Below are 14,744 nucleotides of genomic sequence, written 5' to 3'. Positions count from 1 at the left end.
GCATTGATAGTAGCCTCATGGTTTCTTGGTTATAGTCAGATATTTTCTGGAATATGTTCCAACCACCCTTGTTTGCTAGTTTTATCCTAGTCTAGTTGTTTCATGTAATCCCATTTAGGGCTGTGACTTCATTCATAGAAATGTTGTGCTGTATATAATGCCTTTGTTTAACATAGTTCTCAGTGTCTTTTAGGACAATTTTGTCAAACATAATTTCTTCAGAAATAGTATGAGGGGTGGATTAAATCAGGATCATAGGCATGCACCTGTGACATCTGGAGTGCCTCGAGTGAATTTAGTGTTTTGCAGAAGTGGCTTAATATGATTTTACAGAAGAAACTGAAGATTCGCAAATTTATATTGAAAGATTCTGGGCATTCATCTTTACAAAAGATAAGTCCTTACTGAGAACAGCAATCTCAGTAACAGAGAGCTTTTACTTTGAGAAGTTGAAGTGGCTTTTGAGAAAGTCATAGAACGTTTCTTACAAGGGTTATTCTTTTTCATTTGGGAGCCCAGATTGGTTTGACATTTGTCATGCAGATAGGGATATGGGATCTCATTGTTGTCGTTGCTTAGATCTTTTGTCAATTTGTCTAATTTGGTTAGCGTACAGGATTCTTCAGTTGCTATCTCCTAGATTATTAATGACCTCACCATCAGCTGTAGTTGTCTGATATTCTAGGCTCCCTCAAGTGAGTTCAGCTGTTCCTTTATCCAGTCCCTTTGTATTCTTAAGAGCTGCATCAGTGTTCAGCACAACCGACTGTCGATAGTACTTGCTGGCTCCAAAACAACAGCCTTTTCTGAACTTTGGCCCAACAATAGATATTTCTGCCTCGTTTCTTACTTGTTGTCTCAGAGGGATTATACTAGGTTTTAGCAACTCTGTCATAACAGGACCATGCTGTTCAGTTCGTATCACCCTTTTTCGTATGTTTTCTTATGGTTTTGAATGTAATGTTTTATTTACTGTTGTGGCTGCAGATCTCAGAAAAGATGGGCACTTATTTTATCTGTGACGTATCAATAATCAAAATATTTTTCAACCATCTTCACCCACATATGTATTGTAAACTTGTTTATTTGTGTATTAAGTACAACTTAGTTGAATTAGTACACATGCTCAAATAGTGAGGCACATAATTCTTAATACCACAAAATACCAAGGCCTGCCTCATTATATGAGCAATAATATAGCCAAATAGCCCGGTCCAGAGGTCTGGTCTAAGTTATAGGCCCAATCCACAGTCAAGGGAAAGTGTCCTTAAATGACCTTTATAAAACAAGGTAGAGGGCCTGAAGTGCTCTTGAAACATTTCACCCACTGTAGATAAAAGGTTATGAATTAAACCAAAATTAAAAGAAAGTCAAACATTAGAATATAGGATGAGAAGGACTGTTCCAGCAATTAATCCCCCTCCGCTGTCTTCAATTAAGTTCTCAACATTTGACAGCTCCTTCTGGTAATAATCACTGTTAAACAGCAAACCCTACAATTTAGCATCTGATGTGCAGACCATGCCTACAGGTAAAAGAGAAAGGCTATTGCTATCCTGCCAAAAACAAGTAAATAAGGTAAGCCGGAATAGCATCTCACCTCAACGGGGTGAATCCAATCAGACTGAAGCCCTACTGCTCAGCTTCTTCTTCAAGTGGACAGATAACACAAACCTTTTTTCCTTTGGACTAGGTCCAAACTCTTCTTTTACCATTTATTTAGACACCATTGGGTAGCCGCCAGGAGAGTCTGAGTTGCTCTACTGTTGTGTTTTCACCTCCTCAGTAGCGCAATTCTTTGAAGTCTGGGTCATTGAAATTTTACGTTGGGGTTCTGCTTCTTCTGGAGTGTACACCTCTCCCTCTCCCTTTCCCTCACCCTTTCTCTGTCCCTCTCCCTTTCCCTCTTGAAAGGCTGTCTGTCACAGCAGGAGAGACTCTGAAGTCAATAGTCCTACAACACAGGCCAGGTGAGTGACTAGAGTTCACACCTGGTAGTCAGCCACAGTGATATGTACATCAAAAGGTTAATTGGGGGCTCTCATCCCTAATCTTTATAATTCCCTTATCAACCCCATCTCCTTCCTGAGATGTGTCCAGGCCCCTTTCATGTGATCTTTCACTGAATCAAAGAGCACCCTTTAAAAGTGTATAGCGAGGGTCTCTTTCTCTTCCTTCCTCCAGTGTGTCCCACACAGCTCACAGGAATGCATCAACACACAAATCTGTCTGGGATGATTCCTGTACTACTCATGTCTTCACCAAGCACACTAGGACTTCCCAAAATGGAATGCAGGGTCCTCCGTGTAATGTACCAATACAGGCACACTTGCACTCAGCGTATGGCCATAGCGCATACACTATCCACTACTGTTACCTTCATGCAATGTGCCCTCCCAGACACACATACATTCATTGCACACATTCATCCTGTGCGTACTGCTCAGTACTGTAGCCCTTCTGTACACACACTGCCTGCCCACACACTCACTATGCGTACCCTGCCTAATATTTCACCCTTCATGGCTGGTACTTCTTGCAAGCACCCATACATACAGCTAGCACATGCTTCCATTGCGCACGCACTGCACAGCACTACATTTCTCATATAATGCATCCCTCGCAGGTATACATATACTAAGCAAATGTACTCAACATGCATGTACTGTAAAGCACTGCTCTATCCCAGTATGGCACCTTTCCCAGGCACATGTATATTGAGCACAGAATCACCATTCTTGCACTGCGCAGCAATTTACATCGAATTAATGTAGGCCAAGAATGAGTTAAGCACACAGTAGCGGAACTTTAAAAAGGTGAGCTGGTTGGTCTCACTCAAGTGGCACAGGTCAAAAAGGACGTGTGCACTCCTACTGATCACTACGGACTATGGTGCCACCACCACACTTGTGCTGCTTAGCTCTTGGTGAAATCAGTAGCCTTCCATCACTTTGATGTCCACCAGTTCAAGTTATTCACAATTTGTGACCTACCTTAGGAACAATAAAGAATGAGGTCAGATTACGACCTATTCTGATTCTGAATTTTATGAACCGACCTATTCCTAGGTGGGACAGTTCATACAATTCAGTACTAGTTGCAAATTGCAAGCAGTTTTTTTTGCCACTGGTATTTAGTACATATGGCCAATTGTGTCGGTGCAAAGGCTGATGTTTGTCTTTAAAAATGGGGAAAATGCAGCTTCCAGCGGTTCACTGTGCCTATTCATGTTATCAGAGGCATGTGTCCAGCAGTTACATTTTTTAGTTTACCAGTCAACCATTCAGCAGCACCATCAACAGCAATTGTAGGAGCAACATTTAACTGTTACTTTAAAGGAGGATACTTTTTGTTCTAGCTTGCGCGTCAAGAATTTTCAGTTCTATTAAGGACATGGAGGCGAAGATTATGCTTTCTTTTTCTTAACTGAAAAACTCTGCAGCCAATCACAATAAAGTAAACAAAAACTTCATTAACCATGAGTACAATAGAATAGCATCACATGGCCCAATCACCATAGAGAACCTTTGCATATATACCATGACCTCGAATATAACTTCCTCTTTCTTTGAAAAGTCTTATAAGTGTACTAGAAGTTGTGCACAAACAAAACTCTTTATAGTTCGAAGTGATCCAAAAGGAACAACAACTTCCATATCTCACTGTCCCAACGATCCATCAGCTCAGCAGGGTCCTGAACAGAGAAGGAGCTTCGGCTTCCAAGGATAAGCAGATTAAGAACCACAGGATTCATTCTCCCACAGTATAGCCAGACAAACGACAACCTCCACTCAAGTCATCTTCTGTTCAGTCCCTGAAAGTGACAAAAATATTGATAAATCTCCCATAGGAGTAAAATAACTCCAAGTACAACACTGAAATGCAATTATCAATAAATTAGGGTGGGGGGAAAAAAACAATAAAATGTCCATAATAACAAGTGATAAAATATATAATAACTGCAACATTAGCACGTATATAAGATGGGTGGGATAATCTTCGCCTCCATGTCCTTAATAGAAGAAAAAAAATCTTGACGCGTAAGCTAGAAATATTTTTATTCTGTGTCAGGACCGGAGGCTTTGATTATGCTTGTTTAAAGCTGCATCACCACCACAAAGGCTACATCTACAATAGGTTTATGATAGAATTTACAAAAAGTAGACTTGGAAGACCAATCTGCTGCCTTCCTAATGTCCTCTAAACGAGAACCTTAAGCATAACTTTGGGAGGCAATGGCTCCTCTTAGCTGAATGTGCCCCAATAACTGAGGTATCACTGCCAGCTTCACTCAACAACCATCTCATCCATCTGGCTAGAGTAGCTTCAGACACTATAGGTTTCTGTAGAGCAATTAACATTTGACCCCTCGAATCCTGTCTTAGCTTTTCAGTAACAATCTCATATACCTTCAAACATTGGACAACACACAATTTTGGGTTCTCAGGAAACATAGGATGTTACCAACCTGCAATTAGTTTTAGTTCTCTGCGTGATGTTAAACATTACGCCATCTGGAGAATAGTCTCTCCCTGCTAAATCTAAAGCTCGAACGTCTGACACTAGTTTACAGGATATGAGGCATAACAACATGGTTAACTTCACCAAGATTTGTTTTCGAGACAGATAACGGTTAGCCGGACATTTATCCCAAAATCTCAAAGGTACATCCGCATCCCACAGGGAAGAATACCTGGGTTGAGCAGGAAGAGACACTGCACATGGCCAGCAGAAATGGCAGACCTAAAATTGTTAACCGTTCCTTAAGCCAAACCTGACCCTGCAAGCTCAGACAAAAAATTCACTATCATGCAAACATCCACCCTCAAGTGATCGAGACTCTGCACGTCACACCAACCACTCCATCTCCACTAAACTGAGGTATACCGCTTATGGGTGACCGCAGCCCAGGCTTGTCTGAGGAAATCAGAAGCTTACTGCGAAATACCTGGGGAGTTCCATCTCATCCTGAAAGCATCCAGGCCATCAATCGCAGTTTCCCCGATAGAGTCAATGGGTGCTGTATACCCTCTGGGCTCACCAGAAGATTCTGACAAGGAAAAAGAAGAAGAGGAGGAATGCAAGCTAACAGCACGGGTCCTGGGAACCATGGAGGAGCCCTCCAAAAAGGGATCAGGAGAACAATCCCCGCCTTCTGTCGTCTGATGTGAGATAAAACCCTGAGAATCGTCTTGAACGGAGGAAACCCATACCCCCAATACTGATTTCAGTCCTGGAGAAAAGCATCTGTGGCCAGAGGGTCTGGGCGCCAGCTGAAGAACTTCAGTAACTTAAAATGGAGGCATGATGCAAATAATCCACTTGTCATGGGCCCCACTCCTTGAGTATCTGATGAAACAGCATTGGATCCAGTTTCCAATCGCTAGAATCCCTCAGATACCTGGAGCTCCAACCCGCTATGGCATTCTGGAAGATACACTGCCGTAATACAAGGCGGTGACTGAGACAATAATGCCAAAATTCCATGGCTATCTCCGCTAGAATCTTGCATTTCATTCCCCCCCAATTTGTCCATATAACGAACTGCCAAAATGTTGGCCATCCTCAATAGAATGCAATAATCTGTCTTCTGGGGAGAAATACTCTTTATAGCAAAGGAGCCTGCCGGAAGTTCCAAGCAGTTTATGTGCAGACTCAGTTCCTCTTCTGACCAACGACCCCCCGTTGATAGAGAACCGCATCTCGCTTCCCAGCTCCATCGGCTGGCATCCGATTTAATCACTATCTCTGGGGGAAGACCCAAAGATAGGTCTGCCATTCCAGGCTTCCATGTGTTCCAACCTCCAAAGAATCACCGTCTTGACCTGTCAGAGAGGAATCTGCTCTGAATAAATCGGGCGCATCTGTAGGTGTTGAATTTTCAATCTCTGACGGGCACCAAAATAAAGGGGGACTGGGAAGATGGCTTGTATGGCTGAGGCTGGAGGGCCCACCTTCCTGGCAATCAACCTCAAGGATACAGTCTGGATGACTAACGCAGACCTCAATTCCCTCTTGATTTTACGAATCTTCTGGGAAGAAAGTATCAACTGGGCATTGATGGAATCTATCTGAAACCCTAGAAAATCTGTCAATTGTGAAGGATTCAACAGTGACCTCTGCACATTGATAATGAATCCCAGCTCCTGCAGTAGCTGAATAGTCCACGATAAATCACTCTGGAGAGTCTGAGGGTCCCATGCCATCAACAAAAGGTCATTCGGGTAAATTATCAACCGAACACCCCGGGACCAGAGAGACTCCACCACTGGTCTCATCAATTTTGTGAAGCACCATGGGGCTGATGACAGTCTGAACAGGAGGGCCTTGAACTCCAGACAATGTTCCCTCCATTGGATCTGTAAAAATCTTCTGTGAGGAGGGAAAATGGGGACGGATAGATAGGGGTCCTTGAGACCCAGAAGGACCATCCAGTCACCTTCCAACAAAATATCTCTCAACATGTGAATCCCCTCAGCCACTGGGCCTGTTTAGAGGTGGCCAGGTCGTTTAGTTTTGGATCAATAAGTCTGCGTTCAAAGGAAATAGAGCAATATGTGTTCCCTAACTGACATATTGATCTTTGCGCCCAACCTATCAAGTTATCAGTGTCCACAGGCAAACCAGATTTCTTAGATTGGAACGCAAGTTCCAGGATCTTGGTTACAGGTCCAGACATGTCCAACAGTTTGTCTTGGCAGTTACGCCACTCTCTATCCAACCCTTTTTTAGGGTCCCAGGAGTATTTTTTCCGGAATGGCACCATCATGGGATCAACTTCAGGAGTGTCAGCCACTTTCCCTTCCAAATCTGGTCTGAGACATTCTGCTCGTAGGCGGGCACGGACTTTTTTATCGGATGTGCGATTGCACATACTTCCTCACTTCAGGGGTTGGGAGCCAATTAGATGCTCTGAGTTGAGTTATCTTTGTGGGGGTCAAAAGTAAGGACTCTGAGGTCAGAAGGAGAAGCATGCTTCTTAGTTTGTTTTATTGGGACCGGGTCTATCTGAATCATCCAAAATCAGGTGAGGAAGCCTCCTTTGCCCTGCAATTATCTGAAGAGGAGGGGGAAAACAAGGAGTCTTTATTTGTACTATGATTATGTTTGTTGGCCCTCTTGCAGCATAGTTTGTCAAAGGCTTCTGCATGCGCGTCGGATGAAGCGGCATCTGCCGATTTTTCTTTACCTTTGGGGGGGTAGAGCCATCCCTCTCTGCCAGAAGTTCTGACATCCAACCTTCGGTGCGAGTATAATCTATAAGCCGACCAGAGAAAGGTCCCAACGCCCTAACCAGAGGCCTCATTAACAGATTGTTGTACCCTACAGTCTAGGGCTTGACCCAGGTTCATTTCAAGTTGACTGCTGTAGTCGTCTGGGTAATAACCTGTTTCAGCCTCATAAGGGTCCCGTAGAGCCATTCTCGTGTTGAAAACGTTTTTATCAGGAACGCAAGAGAGATCGTAGGGGGAGTGTTTAGAACACCTACCAGGCTGGTATAATAGCCAATAAAGTGTGGAGGGAGCAGCCTGGCCAACAACACTCTAGGCAGAGCCTACTTCAATTTTACAACCATGAGCTCCTAGCAACTGGGTGTTTGGGGAACAACAAAGTCTTAATGGGCCCTGTGGGGACTCCCAACGCTGTCGCACTGCACCAGCGAGCCGGTTTCTGAAAGCACAGGGCTTCAGAAATGCGTGCTTATACAGCGACGCGAGTGGTAAAAATGGAAATGGGACTATGCTGATGGCAAGCATAGTCCGCTCCCCACTCCACGAGTCAGGCGCCAAAATGCGAATTGGCTTGAGAAAATGCGAAATCGCATTGCTATAGGCACACACAATATCACAAAATACCACAGTTAAGTGTATGCATGAGTAAATTAGAAGAAGTACTTATCTGGCTGTGGAGCAGCAAAGAAGGAGGAATATATATTCGAGGTAGTGATAGTAAACAAAAACTTCACTACACATGAGTACAATAAGATAGCATCACATAGCCTCATGTGTAGTGAAGTTTTTGTTTACTTGATTGTGATTGGCTGCTGAGTGTTTCGGTAAAGAAAGAGAAACCTTAAGCAAAGCCTCCAGTCCTGGCATAGAATAGATGCGGAAGGCCTAAATCATAGCTTCAGCTATGCTGCAGACCATGCCAGCAATCTTTAAGTTTCTTTGATATGGTGTTCCTTTGTACTTTGTCATTGATGGGAACAGGGTTGTGAGGTTTCAGTCCAACCTGAACACATTCCCCTTAACAGTGGTTCCTTCAAAAGATTTCAGGACCATCTGCTATAGGTTCTATTGCTGGTTCCATGAAGACAAAACATGAACAGTTGAAATTCCATGTACTTTTGTATCCCCATGAAATTATTGCATGCATCTCATCCCAGGACACTGCTTGCTGAGCAAATTAGCCAGAAAGAGAAGTTCAAGCTCAGTTCAAATACTGCATGACCTGTCAGTGGATGGCCTCAACACCTCCAGAACATGGTCTTTCCTGTCCTGATGTGCAAGATACACATGTTCCTACTCTGAATTCCTGCCTGAGAGTAGACCTGTAATTTAGCAAAACTGACCCAAGAGTCTTGCAAATTCTTGACAGGAAAACAGATGGCCTCTGTAGTGAAAACGTCCACATTTTTCTTTACATGGGTCACTGTCACCTGAAACTTGTGCCCCTTCATTCCAATACATGCATTTTCATTCTTATTATTATTTCTCTTCCTCCTTGTGGGAGGATTCTCAGCAGACCGACAGACCGCTTCTTTACCCACAATCACAGGTATGGGAGACCTAATGAGCAGATAAGGGCTTACACTGCCATGCTCTTGTATAGAATATTAGTAGTGCAGGTATGGATTCTAGAACAATTATTGTGACAGTATAGTGGGACGTTTCCTATGCTTCACTTTCCTTGTCACTGCTTTGCTTTTATTATGTTTTATCATCCTTATAATCTCGATACATGCCTTTTTACACAGAATGCATTTGATTCAATAAATGTTATTGAACCTAGTCCTGCTTCTGTTTGCCTTTGTATATATGAGACATATGTAACTTAGAGAAAGGGGTAAGATCTGTTCCACCACAGATGTCCTGCAGAGGGCTGCCACAAATCACCTTTACTCTTGGGTACTAGTGAGGTGCTGCTAGCTCGCCGGAAGGGTTAGGCTGACAGCTGTCACACGGTACAGGATCAGATTCAGTCCCCCAGTCTCGTTACTATAATGGGAGCCAGTAAAACACTGTGGCTTTTCGGTCTCATGGCCACTTGCATTAAATGGGTCCAACAAGATAAGCTGAGGAAAAGCTCCTTGTTGTCTGCCCTCAAGGCTTATGGTTCCTTTCAACTGATAGACTGCAGAAATCACCTTAGTGGAGTTGGCCAAACTGATGATCCGATTGTAATCTAGTTTTCTCTCATTTGTCTAACCAGCTTGTTGTATTTAGGTAGTTCATCTTTACATTTCTGTTTGGGCAGTGAGCAGAATGAAATGCGCTATAGTCATTTAAGTTTTTGACAACGCCCCTATGCTGTTTGAAGTTCGTTATTATACCAAGGGATGACTAAAGTGGGATATAGGAGATTTAATTGGGCTATTGAGGCCCGGAGGATTTTTAGTCCAATGATTGAATTGCTCTATCATGTTTGCCACTGTTAACATGACAACTGTGGCCTGGTTGACTCTAAAGATTTTGTTAGCAGTGGAGTTTTGTTGTAAGCCACATTGCTTCCTATGTTTATATTGTTCCTTAGCAATGCTTCATCTAAGAAAAACATAGTTACACTGGCCCTGTTACTGGAGAAGATTGTTCATCAGAATCCGCTTTCTACTCCCCTCGTATGAAACTGTGTCTTAGGCTTCTGTCAAAATTTTGCAAGGAGTCAATTTTGTTTCTTTTAGACCTAATTAGGAAGAGTTCAGTTTACCTTCTCAATGAATTTATGCTAATGCCCAAAAATTTTACTTTTTGACAAACAAACCTCTTGTGAGGAATGAATTTGTGGTGCTCTGACATGGCCCGAAATAATCTAGTTTGTGCATCTCCCTCTGTCTTTCAGCTGTTGAGTATTTGATCATCCACTACTCACTTAATTTAGTTAAGTTTAGGGGGTTTGGCTTGGGTTCTGACGTGCTGGTCTGTATACAGTTGGGCCTCTCGAAAGATGTGGCATCATTTAAGCAGCAAAAAAAGTATTGGACCTCACAATAGGAATAACTAGTTGTTTTTATTTTACCTCACCTTAGATATTCAAATTAATTCCCTAACTTGCATTGTTAATGGTGCTCTCTTTTTCATGTGTGGCCAGTTCAGTTATTGTACTGTATTGTACTTTCATTTACCTTGATGCCTACATAAATACTTCAACAGTGTCATACTTACTACAATGAATGCAATCACAATTTCTCACCACTGAAGGTGACCATTAAGTATGTGACATATGTCTACTTCTCAATGTAATGATCAAAATTGTGAGGCTTCCCTGTGTGTCACAAACACCTTCTACTTGCAAATAATGTAGTGTTAGACTTTGAACTGAGTCAAGAGATATTGTAGATATACATTAAGCGAAAGGTGTTCAACTACTTCAAATTATGTCCAGCCAGTTATTTTTAAAAATGTACACCCTATCCTTACCAAGTGTACTAGCTGTCCTGACTAACCAGTAAAATGCAGGGCTAAGCACAGTGTGTGCATAGTAATTTATAATGGGGCTACAAGACAAGTGTTATGCATAAGTAGATTTTTATTTGTCTGTGTTTGATAGGAATGCTACAAACAGGTAGGTGCCCAAGGCATTTAATGCTCGATGTATCATGTTTAACATTTTGCACTTACAAAGTATAAGGGCTTCTTTTCAAAATGTCACCTACTCATTCCACCAAAATGGAGGCATTCCAAAGATACTTTTTAAATAGGCAAATAGGCAAATCTGTAGGCCAGTCCCATTAACAACTACCAATGTGTTTTGCCAATATTGAATTCATGTGTAATCCCAGTTTGGCAAGGCACCATATTTGTCGAATCCCTTGACTATCCTATTGCTTTAGTAATATTTTATCAGTGGATGTCGGGGGAAGAGATCTGTCCATAAAAAAGTAAGGGAAAGTAATGACTTCTCATTGCTGTTTTCCCTAGATTTCTGTCTCCATCCCCATCTCTTCCTCGACTTACTGTCCATTTATTAGCCAGCCCGAGGTGAAATGGTCATGCTATGTACAGGAAAGGGCATAGCAGGCTGCAAGGAAAGATACACGTATGCAATGCTGGAGTTACTTTACACAAGTCCACAATGATAATGATGACAATGATTAAGTAGTTGGTAAAAAGGCGCCTATCGATTCGGAACTAGAGTGCTTATAAAGGTTACTTTTTGGGTTACGAAGTGTGGAAAGAAACAGAAGTCATTAGAAAAGGAGCGCTTTTGTCCATATGTTTTTCAAGTGATTTGAGGTAATTGTGAAAGTTTGTAATATCTCTTGTTTTACTTTCTACCAGGCTGAACTCAACAAAGATCGCATTGAAACTGCAAACACAACAGCCAAGAAACTTATTGAGTCATAATATGACTCTGATTCTACCTCTTGCTTTCCTGCCACAACTGAGAAACTTTCCAAGTCCAAGAAGATTATGTGGTTGGAATCACTGGGTCTCTGCTAAGATGTCCTTTTCATCATATTTGACTCGTCTGATTTTCCTGATTCCAGTGAAGCGACAGCTCAGGTTTTCAACAGTCTTTTTCCCAAATAGGATTCATCACCTTAGATGGTTGCTTGGGAGGGATTTGAATGTCTTTTTTATCCCTTTTTACCCTTTACAAATTGAGCCTTACTCTACAATGTACCTTTTGTGAGGGTTGATGGGTGAATGAAAGATGAAATTAAAAAGGAGGGAAATAATGAACTTTGTGCTTATAGGTCGGAAATATATAAGGTGGCCTGAAGACACCTTGTTTTTATTTTCCATTTCTCGTTAGTCTCATTTCCACGATTCGCTGATGCTGTAGTTAATGTTTGTGTTGCCCTGCTGAAATTTTGTAGAAATGGGTTTGGACTTTGACATCCAATGAAACTTAATTTTGTAATGGGAGGAGTTATCATTCTTTAGCTACAAACCAGGAGCTGCATGAATTCTTCCGAAGACTGCCAAGAAAGAAAATCACAGAGGAACACAGAACTTCTTCAGGACTGTTAAAAGTTTTAGGCAACATTGTAATGCAGTCCTACCCTATATGCGTTTGCCAATTGTCGTAGCATGAATGGTAGAAGCTATTAAGCCCGGACTTTACATTTCTGGTTTTCGCACCCAATATATTGTTAAAGTCCACAACTTCCCGTCCAACACAATCAATTAAAAAATGTTAGCATGTATTTTTTATTTTGAGTATTGGTGGGTCAGTGCCTAAAAGACTTTCTTTGACACAGAGCCTGCTCGCAGCTAACCATTGATGGAAAGATAGGTTTTACTGTTTTATTTTACAAGACCTGTGAAAGATAGTTAAATTGCATTAACACTTCAGAGGTTACATGCATTGCTTGTGTGCAATTGAACGTACATTTTTCTTTCCTTTTTGAGGATCTGCTGATTGAAACTTTTAGCCTGATTCAGAATTAGTTGGTATAGGAAACTCCTTTCATTTCCAGAGCAAATGCTAAATCTGAAACCGGAACCACTATTAGCATTTCTTCCACTGCACAAAGAAGGAAATTCTTCTGGTGGGTTGCCCTTCCAGTTTAGTATTAAGTCAAGATATTCGAGATTTGTTCACTCCCACCCACCTCTGAATTGGGTCATTGTATTCAGCTTACTTTTGATTTCTCAAAAGTATACATCAAAATAATGGACTGGTCACTGTAATGCCAAGAACAGGGCTCATTTTGGACAGTAATTTAACAGTACCTGCGGTTAAAAAGCACAAATAAGCTTCTTTTTCAGAAGTTAGCAAACAATTATAATTTTCTTCCTTCACCTGTGCCAAGTTGGGAGGTCTGTGGGGCAGTCCCGGGCAGAGCAGTGCGTATAGTGTAAGTTAGTAGGTCAGACGGTCTCTACATGGTCCAGCACTGAACTGGCTAGTCCTCTTTCAGGTTTTGCTATTTCTTACCTCTGCCTTATTGTTTATGATTGTAGCAGTAATGCAAGTTTTCGAAAACTACAAAGATAAGTTATGTGTACATCTCTAAGTCTGTGCTTACCAGTACAAAACCAATATGTGCTCATTATGATGAAGTGCATTTATCAGACAAGTACGTGCTGCTTTTCACAGTTTGCAAGATTCGTCATCTGTACAGCACATGAATGTCCCTGAAAAGACCTGGAGATTCTGATGTGCATTGTGTCTCAACCAAATTTTAAATCACATTATTTTTGTGGTATTTCAGAGAACACCACATTCTATCCATCTGTAAAGTGGTGGTTCATAAAAAATAATGTTACGCTTATCTAGTGCCTTACGTTTTTATATTTGTTACAGCATATGTATTGTCTAAATAAAAAAAAAAGCTGGACAAATAAAATGACATTCGCTCCTATTCCCGAATCTGTCTGTTTTCTCTCCTTCTTTCTTCAGAGGACTCTGGGTAGGATATTTTTGGCACCGGTTCCTATACCTCTGCCTCATTGCTCTACCTGTAGGTGTTCTTCTCCTTCACCGCAGAGCTCCATAGCAGCCTCCCTGGCAACTGGAGGTGGGGATTGAGTGCACCTGAGACCCTTCCGTATGTTTGGAGAGGAGGCTACTGGCATTGGTGTTCAGGGCAGAAGGCGAAATCTGGTGCCGCTTGTAGCGGATGTCAGTAAGTTCTCGTTACCCCAGGTGTGGGGAGACTCAATTAGAGCATGATGAGGTTTTAATAGGCTTTTGAGTTTTTAAAAGGATCTTCAACTGATTGCCTGAGCTTGCTTTCCCTTGTGTAACTATTGGGACACAGAAAGCCCCCTTTGAAAGATTATTAAGTTGCTAAAGGTGCTGCTTACATTACATACTCTTATAGCTATCAGTTTTTAGGGGTTGTCTGGTTGGAAGTCTTCTATATAGTAATGTTATCAAATATAACTGGAATATTGGTGGGTTTGTTTTATTTATTTTTATTTAACCAACAGCACTTAAAAAAATAAAACCTCCCACCCAATTGGCCCTTTGTATGAGCACGTTTGTTAAGTTGCAAGGCAGTTTTACGGCTGATTCTTCAACCCAGGGGTAAGCAGCTTTAATACACAAATTTGAATCAAAACATTTCAAGTCCCATATCCGTTCTCTGGATCTAATAAAATCTTCTACCATCTATGAAAGAAGGTGCTGCTTACCTATATTTTGTTTTCCCAATCAAATGACCACTGTAGTGACTGTAGTAGGGTATCAGTTATGTTTTAATTATGGGAAAGGGCTCATGCCTTTCATCATCTTCTCTCCTTCTTAACAGCTTTTTATGTGGGGATGGCTCGCATTTGGGTGAGGACTGGTGTGTGAATCAACTCCGGGACCAAGGTCTCCCATTTTTGATATGCAATCTTATTTCACGAAAGAGGCCAAATAACGGGCATTTAAATGTCTTTTTAGTTGCAGTATTAAACACAACTTGATCTCCAGCTTTATCATTGTCATGAATGTTGGATGTCTTACTGTTGATGCAAAACACTCCAACAAATGCTAGAAGCCTTGGTAGTAGTGATCAAAAATTAAAGTTACTTTTTGTTTGCTCATGTATGCCTTCCATGGTGGAATCACTGTCGGGTCTAGAT

The 14,744-nt window shown here is 41.7% G+C and overlaps 1 protein-coding gene across 1 annotated transcript in view; it reads left to right on the top strand.

The window, feature by feature from the left end:
• SNAP23 (synaptosome associated protein 23) overlaps window positions 1–13,534 on the top strand; it is a 137,912-nt gene extending 124,378 nt beyond the window's left edge. Inside the window, exon 8 of the mRNA XM_069208756.1 lies at window positions 11,502–13,534. Within this exon, the coding sequence (XP_069064857.1) occupies window positions 11,502–11,567 (66 nt within the window). The 3' untranslated portion in view covers window positions 11,568–13,534. The remainder of the gene's footprint in view (window positions 1–11,501) is intronic.
• Window positions 13,535–14,744: the final 1,210 nt, after the last annotated feature.

Source organism: Pleurodeles waltl, chromosome 9 (assembly GCF_031143425.1).
Source record: "Pleurodeles waltl isolate 20211129_DDA chromosome 9, aPleWal1.hap1.20221129, whole genome shotgun sequence".
NCBI classification, from domain to species: Eukaryota; Metazoa; Chordata; class Amphibia; order Caudata; family Salamandridae; genus Pleurodeles; species Pleurodeles waltl.
The sequence above is the reverse complement of the archived record's forward strand: the minus strand, read 5'-3'. Positions and strand labels throughout refer to the sequence as shown.